Source organism: Orbicella faveolata, unplaced genomic scaffold (assembly GCF_042242905.1).
Source record: "Orbicella faveolata isolate gen_17 unplaced genomic scaffold, um_ofav_v1 contig_27, whole genome shotgun sequence".
NCBI lineage: Eukaryota > Metazoa > Cnidaria > Anthozoa > Scleractinia > Merulinidae > Orbicella > Orbicella faveolata.
This window is the reverse complement of record NW_028301555.1, coordinates 9,980,302-9,995,000: the sequence shown is the minus strand read 5'-3', so window position 1 is coordinate 9,995,000 and position 14,699 is coordinate 9,980,302. Positions and strand designations below refer to the sequence as shown.

Genomic DNA, 14,699 nt, shown 5'->3' with positions numbered 1-14,699 from the left:
ATATTAGTCACGAGTCTGCCAAATTTTAAGGAATTTTACAGTAGGAAACGCAAAAAATTCACTGTCAGTCTTTAATTCTGATGTAGTGCTCAAATTTCATCATACTTACCCCGCAGGTTGGCGACAGATGAAAATTTGACAATATGCTCAAGATCAAGCTACCGACCTTCATCAAAAATTAAAATATCTCTAGACATTAACTAGTATCTGGCACGAAATAAAATTTGAATAGAACTTCTATTTGGTAAATCTTTGAATTTTAACAGCGAGTCTATCAACTAAATACGGCTGACTTTAAATAATGTAAACAGAGTTCGCGTCTCGCCTATCTGTAGATGCATTGTCGTTATTCGACACGAACAACCCTGGATGTTTATCAGCATTATACTCCTTCCTTTGCTCCGTATACTATATAAGCTAGAGCATAGTTTATTAAAAAACTAAAAAATGGGTTAAAATATTTTCTGACAATGTGGTATTTTCATTAGCGACGTTGGTTAGTTCGATTTCTGACAGCCGCGAAAAAATTAATTCAAGTAACGAGCAAGTTATTTCCGCTTAACCTACGAAACAAACCATAATTATACGTTGGGTAATGGCTTGTAAATAATTTTAACAACAAAAAACCTATATATAAGGATTTGTCTTCGTTTTCAACAAACAGATGGTCTGCAAACAAATGCCAATAGATTTTGCTTTGTTAACATTAAAGTTTGGGTAGCAGTTGTTAGGTGTCAAATAACGCAGGCAGAAGGTTTTTGATGTTATCAACTCGTTACATTACATGAAAGGCAAATAACACAAGCAGAGTTCTCCATTCGAGAATCGCATGTCATAGCATCGACTTAAAAATATTTCATGACATTGCGCTACCCCAATAGAAGTTTCTCGAAACGACCAATTCGAGACTTTCGTCCGATCGAGAATTTCATGCAAGATATGACAAGCGAAATTATCCATTCGACAATTGCATATAATTACTACGACTCTCAGATATTTCACGACATCGTGTTACCATTATCTAAGTTTGTCGATACGACAGATTCGTTTCATTCGTGGAAAGGAAAATTTTCTGCACGAACCTACAAGCACACTCCTCCATTAGACAATTCGATGTAAATACAAGCCCTTGTAGGGCTTACTTTATTTTACACAACGATACAAAACGAAAGAAACAAATCTATACTGAAATAAACGTATCAAGTATCAAAACAGTAAAATTCCTCTGTACGAAAACCTAAAAAGGAATAAAACAGCGGAACTTCGACATTTCGAAGACATTTCGAAGATCTGTATTTCGAGAACCGAGTTCTTCCAAGACTGTAACTATATAACACTTATTGCTTTAGATTATCTAACACTTCGTACATACAACTGGATGCAGTGATATTTTTTAACAGCGAGTTATAGCCGAAAGATCATAAGTGCCCCATTTCGCAAATTACAAAGACCTATTTTAAGAAACGGGTGCTTCAGTACCTTACTTCCTTCGTTACCAAAGTGATAAAGCGAACGTCAACTCGTCAAAGGTTAGTCAAGTAGTAAGCACTCCTTTTACAAAGCACAAATCTGTAAGCTCGAAACCGAGCACGCAATAATTTTTCCCCTGACGATTTTCCTACAAACCAAGGCCATCACGAGCCAGTTTAGAGTCCCGGGTACTGGGAAATATGATCCAAGTTCTGGATATCAACCCATAGTTGCTCAACCGAGCGTTCAATTGTTTTCCCTTGTCCATTTCACTGCAACCCAAGGCCATCAGAAGTTAGTATAGAGTCCCTGGGACTGGACAATATCCCCAAGTTCCGGGAAATCGAGCCAAAGTTGGTCAAAATCACGATGCGTGTAAGTCGGTCTTCGCTACCTTTTTTCACTCTTAAAATTAAGTGGGGCTATTTTGCCGCTAGAAATTAGCTCCAAAGCGAGCGCGCGATAGTTTTACCTCTATCCATGTCACTGAAAACCAAGGCTATCACGATGAAGTTTAGAGTCCCTGGGACTGGAAAATATCATCAAAGTTCCGCCATATCGAGCCAAAATTGGTCAAAATCACGATGCGCATAAGGCAGTCTCAGCTATTCTTTGAGTCTGAAAATGAAGTGGGGCTCTAATTCGGCCTAGAAGCTCAAAACCAAACGTTCAAATATTTCTCCTCTGTCCATTTCACTGAAAACCAAGGCCATCACTAGTTAGTTTAAAGTCCCTGGGCCTGGAAAATATCCCCAAGTTCCGGCAAATCGAGCCAAAGTTGGTCAAAACCACAATGCGCGTAAGGCGGTCTCGGCTATTTTTTCAGTCTTAAAATGAAGTGGGGCTATAATTCGGCCTAGAAGCTCAAAACCAAACGTTCAAATATTTTTCCTCTGTCCATTTCACTGAAAACCAAGGCCATCACGAATTAGTTTAGAATCCCTCCCACTGGAAAATATCCCCCAAGTTCTGGCAAATCGAACCAAAGTTAGCCAAAATTACGATGCGCGTAGGGCGTTCCCGGCTACTCTATCAATCTTAAAAGAAAGTCGAGCTATATTTCGGCCTAGAAGCTAGAAACCGAGCGTTCAAACATTTTTCCTCTGCCAATTTAACCTAAAACCAAGGCTATCACGAGTTAGTTTAGAGTCCCCGAGACTGAAAAATACCCCCCAAGTTCCTGAAAATCTACATAAAGTTGTTCAAAATTACGCTGCGCGTAAGGCGGTTTCGGCTATATTTCGGGGCTATATTTTGGCCTAGAAGCTCGAAATCGAGCGTTCAAATATTTTTCCTCTGCCCGTTTCACTGAAAACCAAGGCCATCACGATTTAGTTCAGGGTCCCCGAAAATGGAAAATATCCTCCAAATTCCTGGAAATCGGCCCAAAGTTGGTCAAAAGTACGCTGCGCGTAAGGCGGTCTCGGTTACCTTTTTGTTCATGGATGTTAGACATCCATGAGCTTAGAAGGCAGTCGGATGGCGCTCACTCACTCACTCAGTCCACTGTGATTAATTTATTCATTAAAGCTGGATTAAATAGTTTTCTCCTATCCCTCCCCTGCTAGGTATAATTTTTGTCCCAGACACTTCGTACTGTTTGTTTGACTTGTTTTAGGGGGGACAAGAAAGGCGAAATTTTGTCCTATAACACGGAGTTTATACAGGGGAGTTTATACATGGCGGTTAAGACGGCACGAAGATGGGTTTTGGTTCAATCCGTGGAGTTTTAATATTGAAAGTTGTTAAGCTAATCAACAGCAGCTGCGACAAATAGACATGGAAAGACTAGAAGGACGTACTATACCATTTTCGTGCGGCATTTTGGTGCATTTTTAACGAGGGGACCTTCGTGGAGTGGTAAAATGGAAAATTATCAAGCTAAGGAACACTAACTTCGGCAATGGACATTGAAATCCTGAAAGCTACGATGCTCGTTTCGAAATGTTTAAAGCTACGATGTCATGTCACGACCGAGGACAAAAAGTCTTTTAAAATGTCACCCGGAGGAGGAAACAATGCAATGGGGCATGAATTCTGTATCATCTGGAACCTAAGGTGAGCCTCCTTGTTGCGTCGTATTTTTTTACTACGCCTTTTATACGAGGGGGATTATTTCGTTCGGAAAGTAGCTCTGGTGCAGGGTCGACCGCTCTTTGAATGAAAAACAAAGACAGTTTTTTATCATGTCTTATCAGATTATCTAAATAGTATCACTGGGGAAAATCCAGATGATGTGAAAGTTGTCAAGACTGCCCCAACTGGTAAAGCAGCATTCAGCATTAAAGGCAATACACTACATGCTGCTTTTAAGATACCTGCCAATAGAGGTTTTGAGTATTTTGCACTGGACAGTGACAAACTGAATACCATTAGAGCAAAACTAAACAAACAGGGTGATTTTCATTGATAAGATTTCTATGGTTGAAAGTGGTATGTTCAACTTTTTGACTTTAAGATTACAACAAGTTATTGGAACTAATGAACCATTTGGTGGAATAAGCTTGGTAACTGCTGGAGATCTTTTCCAGCTTAAGCCAGTTTTTGATAAGTGGATCTTTGAAAATTCCCAATCTGGCTGTAATGAATTTGCAACAACAATTTGGACAGAGTACTTCACCCTCTTTGAATTGACAGAGATGATGAGACAAAGAGATGACAAAGAATTTGCTCAGCTACTCGATCGTTTGAGAGAGTGAAATTACTCTAAAGATGATATAACCATTTTGAAACAAAGACTTCTGAATGTAAGGCCTGGAAAAGATAATTACAATATTAACATGGCACATTTATTTACTACAAATGCATCCGTAGATGCTCACAACAATACATTGTACTCCCTCTCTAAAGCTGATAAAGCTCAGATTAAGGCTTTGGACATTATAATCGGGGACATCTCTAATAATCTCAAGAAACAAATGAAAAACATAATCCCAGATGATCCAACAAAGACAATGGGTTTATATTTGCTCATGCCAGTAGTAGCTGCAACAAAATATGACTGACAACTACATTGATGTGACTGACGGACTCACCAATGGTACAGAGTGCGAGACAGAACACATAGACTACAGAGTTGAAATTATACCAGACCAATTATTATTTGGATGTCATTTCCACATCCTGACATAGGCAGAAACCAGCTTAGAGAAAATGTACATTTATACAAGGCAACTATAAATAGAAATTGGACACCAGTATTGGAAGTAACAAGACAATTTTAAGCCATTAAAAAAACTGAGGTCCAAATTCTCCGGCGCCAATTTCCACTTAGATCTGCTGCTTCCAAGACTATTCACCGTTGTCAAGGCGACACATTAAATGAGGTAGTTGTTGATTTTCCAGTATCCAGAAGAGAGCGCATACATTATGTTGGCTTGAACCATGTACGAAACAGCTCTGCAATGCATATTTTTACTTTGAAAGAAAACAAAATAAAGGTTAGTGAGAAAGTTAAAAGTGAAATGAGCAGACTAAGAACACAAGTAAGCCTTGTGCCTTAAACAGTGTTACGGACTGACGATTCACCCCAAACAAAAACAGTCTTCTTTCAGAATGTTAGATCTCTCCACCTCCACATAGATGATGTGCAAAGTGATTACAACATTCAAGAAGCTGATGACAACATTTTTGTTGGATCAAAACTTTGCTTATTAGATAGAGATGATACATATCAGCTTAGTAAATTAACTCTTTACAGAAATGACTTTAATCAGTCTAACATAAGAACTTGCTATGGAACTGCTTTGTACATTAAGAATGATTTGAATTGTACTAAAATTCCATACAGATATAACTTTTAATTAATAATTTGGAAATCACTGTAATAGTATTGAGCCAACCAATTCCAAATATTAATGTCATTGGTATCTATTGATCGAAAACTAGTTCCAATTTCACAGTTGATTGATCCTCTTACTCATCTTCATGACTTAGTATTCACAGAGTCTACAATTCCAAATGTACTGCTTGGGGATTTCAATACTGATCTAATGCAGGCAAATTCAGAACAAAAGGCTCTGAAAAATATCTTATAACAGCCAAAGGATACACTCAGTTGATTAACCAGTTTACTACTGACTACCGTATACAGATAGATCATGTATATACCAATGTATTACAATGTGTACAATCAGCAGGTACCCTGGAGTCTTACTACAGTGATCATAAACCTATTTACATCTTCATGAAAGCTGTTTGAATACTTCCCTGTATTTATCATATGAGATCATTATTAATATATAATTTAGCTCAATTTGGAAACTTTACATACCAAAGAAATACATGTATCTAAATGTATCAAGCAACTATTTAAATCACACAGCAAAACAGTCAGAAAATTTATTTGCAGAAACAAAGAATGGTTTGAATTTACTGTGCTATTAATGTCCCTAAATTCCTAGTCTTCATAAAGATTCAAAATTACATGTAACTCTACCAAAATTTACAGATGCTGTACATGACTATACCTTTTTTCCAGGTCAAAAGAATTATTTTAACTCCAGTGTTTCCTTAGAGAGAGCACGACATTAAAGCTAGCATTTTCTTTCTTAACGCTTTCCAGAAAAGCAAGAAATATCACTTGGACACCTTAGTTAGGTAGGTAGCTTATTTTTATTGCGGCAGCAGGGGAGGAGAGAATAGAAAGGAAAGCAAATTAAAGAAATACAATATTTTTTCTGCATATAATCATTTATACCCATTTAAAATGTGTAACTATTATATTCATTGTGTATTGCAGGTTAACCAAGTTGTACTATTGTACATGCGCATATAACTCAGATGAAAACTGCAATAACAACTACAGTATAATATGCAAGTGACAGTAAGCAGATGTTACTATTAACACAACATTACTGATGCTATACATGTTTATTAGCTGTCAAAAATAATATCAAAAGACTTAGTAGAAACTGGCTTTAACAACACAAATCACCCTTTAAACTTCATGGAATTAATCTGAGAATTACAGATGGATGTGGAATTCTCCTGCTTACAAAAAGAATAAGATGTTTTCAAGACTTAAGTCAGCTGACACTTGAACTCTTGAAAATCACTCTTTTTTTCAAAAGACATTGGGTGCAAGCATATAAAATGGCTCTCCAAGCTGCATGTATAATTACAGAGTTGGAAACACTTTAGAACTTTATCCATATATGTTTCTTAAAGTCAAGAATGTTGACAACTTAAACCCATCTGAACTTGCTATGCGTGTCAAACCTTAACTCGAGAAATGAACTTATAGCTTTACACTGAAATACAGAAATTTTATAACAGAAGCTCAAAATTAACAGTTCTATATCATGTTCATATACATGAACATATACGTGTAGAGTATCGCAATCAGTCTTAATATTAGGACTACAATTAAATGAAACTCCTACAATCCGTCACTAAGGAACGCAAAAGTTGAATGTTTTAATCTGTCTCTATTCATAAAATACAAATCTTGCAATGTTTATTCCAAGTATAAGCTGTCCTAACTGTTCCAGCTTATACCTTTTGAATTTCCATTCAGTTCTTAAAATGGTGGTTATCATGCTGTACTTCTACTACGTGTATGTCCTGCTGCTTTAAAGATTGTTATTTATAACTCAGCAAAAATTGTATAATTTGTATCAATAGGAGACTGCTGGCTAGAATGTCTCCTCTTACCTTTTATGTGCTACATTATGGTAGTCAGTATTTCAGTGGACTTAATAAGAAAGAAAATGCTCCTAATAAAAGCAGTGTTCCTCTTGATTTTTGTTGTTGCACTCTGTTGAAATCTATTTTCAATTATGTAATAAATAATTATTTATAATTTATAAAGTAATTTTAACGGAGAGCAAATTCAACCACCTAAAGGGTGGGAGGCGTGGTAGCCTCATGGTTAGTGCACTCGTTTCTGGATCAAGTGGCCCAGGTTCAGGCCCTGACCGTGGACATTGCGTTGTGCTCTTGGGCAAGACAATTTATTCTCACAGTGCCTCTCTCTACCCCCGTGTATAAATGGGTACCGGCGAACCTAATGCTGGGGAAAACCCTGCAATGGACTGCATCCCATCCAGGGGGGAGTAGAAATACCCCTAGTTGCTTCACACTACAAAAACCGGGATAAGCTCCAGCCTGGTGGGCCATTTGGCCTGTATGCAGACTTTATTTATTACAATTTAGTGGCAGATTTACAGAACAATGAACAAAAAAATCTCTCTAAAAAATCTATCCATTAACTGGCTTGACCTTTACCTAAAGGGTGTCCATAAGCAACCGCTGGACACCAGAACCCATGCATCAAAGGGTGTTTATTTTCCTGTTTTTCACTGCTGTACCAAAAAGAACTCCACAATGATCAATTCCTCTTCTATTTTTTATTCAACTAACTTTTCTACATTCATCGAATTCATCCATGAGCTGGCTCACACGAGCCTTTGACTAGTCTTAAAATAAAGTGGGGCTATATTTCGGCCTAGAAGCTCGAAAGCGAGCGTTAAAATATTTTTCCTCTGCCCACTTCACTGAAAACCAAGCCCATCACGAGTTAGTTTACAGTCCCCGGGACTGGAAAATATCCCCCAAGTTCCGGCAAATGGACCCAAAGTTGGTCAAAATTACGCTTCGCGTAAGGCGGTCTCCGCTACCTTTTAAGTCTTAAAATGAAGAGGGGCTATATTTCGGCCTACAAGCTCGAAACCGAGCGTGCGATCGTTTTACCTGTGTCCATTTCTCTGCAAACCAAAGCCGTCAGGAGTTAGTTTAGAGTCCCCGGGACTGGAAAATATCCCCAACTTCCTGGAAATCGACCCAAAGCCCACATTGCTCAAAATTACGCCACGCGTAAGGCACTCTCGGCTTCCTTTTCACTTTTAAAATAAAGTGGGGCTATATGTCGGCCTAGAAGCTTTAAACCGAGCGTTTAAATATTCTTCCTCTGCCCATTTCACTGAAAACCAAGGCGATCAGGAGCTAGTTTACAGTCCCCAGGACTGGAAAATATCCCCCAAGTTCCTTAAAATAGACCCAGAGTTAGTCAAAATTACCCTGCGCGTAAGGCGAACTCGGCTACTTTTTTTAATTAAAATGAAGTGGGGCTATATCTCGACCTAGAAGCTCTAAACCGAGCGTTCAAATATTTTTCCTCTTCCCATTTCATTGAAAACCAAGGCTATGACGAGTTAGTTTAGAGTCCTTAAGACCGGAAAATATGCCCCAAGTTGCTGGAAATCGACCCAAAGTTGGTCAAAATTACGCTACCCTTAAGGCTGTCTCGGCCAACTTTTCAGTCTCAAAATGAAGTGGGGCTATATTTCGGCCTAGAAGCTCGAATCCCAGCGTTCAAATATTTTTCCTCTACCCATTTCACTGAAAACCAAGGCCATCATGAATTAGTTTCGAGTCACCATGACTGGAAAATAGTCCCCAAGTTCATGGAAATCGACTCAAAGTTGGTCAAAAATACGCTCCGCGTAAGGCGGTCGCGGCTATCTTTTCAGTCTTAAAATGAAGTGGGGCTACATTTCCAACTAGAAGCTCGAAACCGCGTGCTTAAATAGTTTTCGTCTGCCCATTTCACTAAAAACTAAGGCCATTACGAGTTAGTTTAGAGGCCCCGCGACTGGAAAATATCCTCCAAGTTTTAGGAAATCGATCCAAAGTTGGTCAAAATTGCGCTGCGCGTAAGGCAGTCTCGGCTACCTTTTCACTTTCAAAATGAAGTGCGGCTATATTTCGCCTACAAGCTTTAAACCGAGCTTTCAAATATTTTTCCTCTGCCCATTTCACTGAAAACCAAGGCAATCAGGAGTTAGTTTAGAGTATCTGGGACTGGGAAATATCCCCCAAGTTCCTTAAAATAGACCCAGAGTTGGTCAAAATTACCCTGCGCGTAAGGCGGTCTCGGCTACCTTTCTGGTCTTAAAATAAAGTGAGGCTATATTTCGGCCTAGAAGCTCGAGACCGAAAGTTCAAATATTTTTCCTCTGCCCATTTCATTGAAAACCAACCCATCGCGAGTTAGTTTAGAGTGTCCGGGACTGAAAAATATCCCCAACTTCCTGGAAATCGACCCAAAGTTGGTGAAAAGTACGCTGCGCGTAAGACCGTGTCGGCTATTTTTCAGCCTTAAAATGAAGTGGGGCTAAATTTCGGCCTAGAAACTCGGAACCCAGCGTTCAAATATTTTTCCTCTTCCCATTTCACTGAAAACCAAGGCCATCACGAGTTAGTTTAGAGTCCCTGAAACTGGAAAATATACCCCAAGTTCCTGCAAATCGACTTAGAGTTCGTCAAAATTACGCTGCGCGTAAGGCGGTCTCGGCTACCTTTTCAGTCTTAAAATTAGGTGGGGCTATATTTCGGCCTAGAAGCTGGAGACGGATTGTTCAAATATTTTTCTCTACAAACTCTACTGAAAACAAAGACCGTCACGAGTTAGTTTAGAGTCCCCGGGACTGGAAAATATACCCCAAATTCCTGGAAATAGACCAAAAGTTGGTGAAAATTACTCTGCGGGTAAGGCGGTCTCGGCTACTTTTTGAGTCAAAATGAAAACGGGCTCTATTTTGCCCCAGAAGCTCGTTCAAATATTTTTCCTTTGCCCATTTCACGAAAAAACAAGGTCATCACGAGTTAGTTTAGAGTCCCCAGCACTTGAAATTATCCCCCAAGTTTCTGGAAATCGACCGAAAGGTGATCAAAATTACGCTGCGCGTAAGGCTGTATCGGCTACTTTTTCAGTCTTTAATAAAGTGGGGCTATATTGAGACCTAGAAACTCGAAACCGAGCGTTAAAATAGTTTTCCTCTGCCTATTTCACTGAAAACCAACGCAATCACGAGTTACTTTAGAGACCTCGGGCCTGGAAAATATCACGCAAGTTCCTGGAAATCGACCCAAAGTTCGTAAAAATTACCCTAAGCGTAAGGCGGTCTCGGCTACTTTTTCAGTCTTAAAATTAGGTGGGGCTAAATTAGTGCCTAGAAGCTTGAAACCGAGCGTGCGATCGTTTTAATTCTGTCCATTTCACTTAAAACCAATGCAACCAGGAGTTATTTCAGAGTCCCGTGGACTGGAAAATATTCCTTAAGTTCCAGGAAATCGACCTAAAGTTGCTCAAAATCACGCTGATCGTTAGCCGACCTAGGCTACTTTTTAAGTTTTAAAATGAAGTGGGGCTATACTTTCGCCTAGGGGCTCGAAACCGGGCGTGCGATCCTTTTACCTCTGTCGATTTCACCGAAAACCAAACTTATCACGACTTAGGTAAGAGTCCATGGGACTGGAAAATATGCCCCAAGTTGCTGGAAATCAATCCAAATTTGGTCAAAATCACCCTGCGCGTAAGGCGGTCTCGGCTGCTTTTTAAGTCTTATGACGAAGTGGTGCTATATTTCGGCCAAGAAGCTCGAAACCAAGAGTCCGATCATTTTACCTCTGTTCATTTGACCGAATACCAAGACCATTAGAAGTTAGTTTCGAGTCTATGGGACTGGGAAATATCCCCCAAGTTGCTGGAGATCGACCCAAAGTTTGTCAAAACCACGATGCGCGTAAGGCCGTCTCGGCTACTCTATCAGTTTTAAAATAAAGTTGGGCTATATTTCGGCCTAGAAGTTCGAAACCGAGCCTTTAAAAATTTTTCCTCTATCCATTTCTCTGAAAACCATGGCCATCACGCGTTAGTTTAGAGTCCGTGGGACTAGAAATTATCCCCCAAGTTCCGGCAAATCGAGCCAAAGTTGATCAAAATCACGATAAGCCTAAGGCGGTCACGACTACTCTATCAGGCTTTAAATGAGGTGGGGCTATATTTCGGCCCAGAAGCTCGACACCGAGCGTTTAGATATTTTTCCTATGTCCATTTCACTGAAAACATAGGCCATCACGCGGTAGTTTAGAGTCGTTGGGACTGGAAAATATCCCCCAAGTTCGGGGAAATTGAGACAAAGTTGGTCAAAATCACGATGCGCGTAAGGCGCCTAAACGCTATAAAGCGATCGTGCCATTGTTGAGCAGTACTTTCATGTGGTGCTGTTTACTATGCTGTACAAGGTGGTACTAACTTTAAAGTTTCTGGATGAAACCCTAGCGTGTGACCATTCAAATGAAAGCTATTGAGCAGTACTTTCATCTGGCACTGTGTATTATGCTGTACAAGGTAGTTCTAACTTTTAAGTCTGTGGGTGAAACCCTGGTGTGTGACCATTCAAATGAAATGAGCAGTACTTTCATCTGGTACTGTGTATTATGCTGTACAAGGTGGTTCTAACTTTTAAGTCTGTGGGTGAAACCCTGGTGTGTGAACATTCAAATGAAATGAGCAGTACTTTCCTCTGGTACTGTTTATTATGCTGTACAAGGATGAAACCCTAGTGTGGGACCATTCAACTGAAAGCTATTGAGTGATACTTTTATCTGATACTGTTTATCATACCGCACGAAGCTCTTCTAACTTTTGAGTTTGTGGGCGAAGCCTTACTGTGCCACCACCGAAATGAAAGCTATTGAGCTGTACGTTTATGATATACTGTGTATTATTAGAAGATTTGTTTACATCACCCTTTTGTGTGACTATTCAAGAGATCTTAACTTCCTTCCTTTTATCTCTTTAGGCTCTTTCGTTCGAATTAGTTCAGTACCTTCTGAACCTCCTAAACGGAGCTCTAAAAACTGTGGAAAACCCCGCCGCAACCAAAGCACAAATAGTCAAGGCTCTGAAGGCGATGATAAGAGATCTCACACACGGCGAGGAGGTAACGAAAACACAGTGACATCTCATTATTGAATAGAAAGCGGATCATAACATTAAACTCCGGACAATTCTCAAATCTGATTCCGTCTCTAACCGGACACCAACATTTATGGAGCTTGTGTAAAAAACTGAGCTTTGTTTAGGCTAAAAATAAATTCCTGCCAAACAAGGCGCCTGAACAGCGAGGTTGTAATGTAGCTCAGCTTGAAAACCGAATTATTTTACCGCTGCAGATTGGCAAATTCAACACTTTACTGGCTGTAAAAATGGTAGAAATCATCGATTTAAGTTTAATTTTCTACATAATCGGGTTGATTAAGTTTGTGTCTCAATATATCTTTGTTACAGATAAACAAGATTCTAGAGGCCTCTTCTGTGTGGGCCTCGTACAGAGACCAGAAACACGACCTGTTTATCTAGGAGAAACCCGCCGCTGGTTACCTGACAGGCGGGACTGGTGTGGCCGGTTACCTGACAATGGGCGCTGGCAATCCGAGCACCATGTCCAGCGTGCCCCCTCCGGTGGAAACAGATCACCCAGTTGAGAACAACAGTTGATCTCTGTGTGGTACATGATAGCGCTAAGAAATATCTTGTCAGGCTGTGTTGATTCGAATGTGATACGAGTTGTTTTGCACTGCTCGACCATTTTCTGCAGTTTCAAGTCAACATAGAATTTTTTTAATAGAATCCATCTATTTATCATGGTAGTACATAAGAGAATTGAGATTAGCTCTTAAAGCCCTAGTTTCAACTTGTAAATTCTCCGTAATTTCTTATAAGAGAAGTTGTGAGAATGAAGATGTGTCAGTCCTTTAAGCCCTGCTGTCGGCACTCAAGTTCTCCTTACTCAGTTGAATTTGCATGTTCATTATGGAACTACTTGGGAGAGTTTGTTTGAATATCGGAATGGATTATCCATTCCTTGATTCTTTCGGCCCTTTATGATTGGTTATTTATTGATATGTTAAGGAGAAATTCTATCTTATCATTAGTGAGGCTTCAAGGTTAATGGGGTTGTGACTGGTCGCACTTGAAACATATGTTAAAATAGCTTTTTATAGCGTGGCGTGACAAGAACGTGACGCATGCTGCGTGACAAATAGAACTAAGAATATTGTACTTTCGCTGATCTTCAGTCCCCTACAATTACGTCACGCTTGTTTCAACACAGCCTTTTGAAGGAGACAGCGATGAATTGTTCGTCAATGAACAAAGTATTTCTGCGGAAGGTTATCACTCTTGCTGATAGCCGCGCTGTTAAATTGAAATTTAGTTGCCAAGTTGATGGTAAAATATGGTGTCTTTTTCTGTTATTTGTATTGAAAAAGTACAGCAAAATATCGAACAATTTTGATCAGGTCATATTTAAGGCAATTTTTAATGAAGGTAGTGGAAAGTATTTGTCATGGTTAGAGAGTTGATTTAGAATGAAAAGATGCCCTAGAATATCGCAACCAGCTTTCGTCGCTGAAGTAGAAATGACCCTGTTCTTTTTGCATAGCCTTGTGGAAACATTCAAGAACGTTTTGATTGCGATTCCGATTTATATAATCTTTGGAATTGTCTCGAAGTTCGCCTCGTGCTTGCATCGTACATTGTAAAGGCGTTGGCCAAATGTTACTTCTTAAATATTTTACTTTCGCGAGTAAGCTGAACGATTCAGAATGCTCATTTAACGCTGATTGCATGCTAGGTTGAGTTTACCCCTGTTGTTAGAGAAAAAAAACGCATTTAGCTGCAATTCATTTTTTCTTCCACCAATTTCAGAGTACCGAGAAAATTATGTTAGGTAATAGAAAACAAAAAAATTAACGTCAGAGGACGTAGATTTTAAACGATATTGGCTGCCTAGCCTTCCACATTTCAATTGTGGCCTTGTGGTAGTTTCTGATTTTTAGGGTTTAAAGTTCAAAATGTATTGTGAAAGGTATCTAAACGTTATGACAGAGGCATTTTCTTTCTTTTTTTTTACGCAAACGTAGTACTTCCCGTTAACAATCAATCAGCAGAATTATGTCACTGGTGCAAAGAACAGAAAAAATATTTATCAAGTTGTAAGCGCGGGCTAACATTGAACCGATGGCAAGCGCCGGAACAAGGCGGAATCGACTGCAAGCGCGGGAAAACGTGTTACCAGTCACCGATGCTAAGCGCGCGAAAACTTGTTATCAGTCACTGATGGTAAGCGCGGGAAAACTTGTTATCAGTCACTGATAGTAGGCGCGGGAAAACGTAAGAGGTAATAAATCTAGAACGGAGCAAATCCGGTGACGTTTGATTAGAACCACACGTTGCATTAGGAACAAGTCATTTCTCGTCTGTTTTGTGTTATTCTGTTGCGACTAAGTAATTTTTAAGTTGATGGGTAGATTGAAGTGGCTGTAATATAACGAAAAATAGTATTGCCTTTTTATACCAGATAGGAACAAAGTTTAGAAATATATTTTATCAAAAATGAAGTGAGTGTACGATTAAAAACCGTGACACGAAAAGGTGT

At 39.4% G+C, this 14,699-nt stretch overlaps 1 protein-coding gene and 1 long non-coding RNA gene across 2 annotated transcripts; both read left to right on the top strand.

Annotated features, from left to right (window-relative positions):
- Positions 1-3,089: 3,089 nt before the first annotated feature.
- On the top strand, positions 3,090-7,212 carry LOC149107524 (uncharacterized). Its single transcript, XR_016209501.1, has 2 exons — positions 3,090-3,528; positions 6,212-7,212. It is a non-coding gene; the product is annotated as an uncharacterized LOC149107524 (long non-coding RNA).
- Positions 7,213-11,816: 4,604 nt separating this feature from the next.
- Positions 11,817-12,996, top strand: LOC149107523 (uncharacterized). The gene is made up of 2 exons (XM_089297032.1): positions 11,817-12,200; positions 12,548-12,996. Exons 1-2 carry the CDS (start codon positions 11,942-11,944, stop codon positions 12,742-12,744), a joined length of 456 nt encoding a protein of 151 aa, XP_089153158.1. The 5' UTR covers positions 11,817-11,941; the 3' UTR covers positions 12,745-12,996.
- Positions 12,997-14,699: the final 1,703 nt, after the last annotated feature.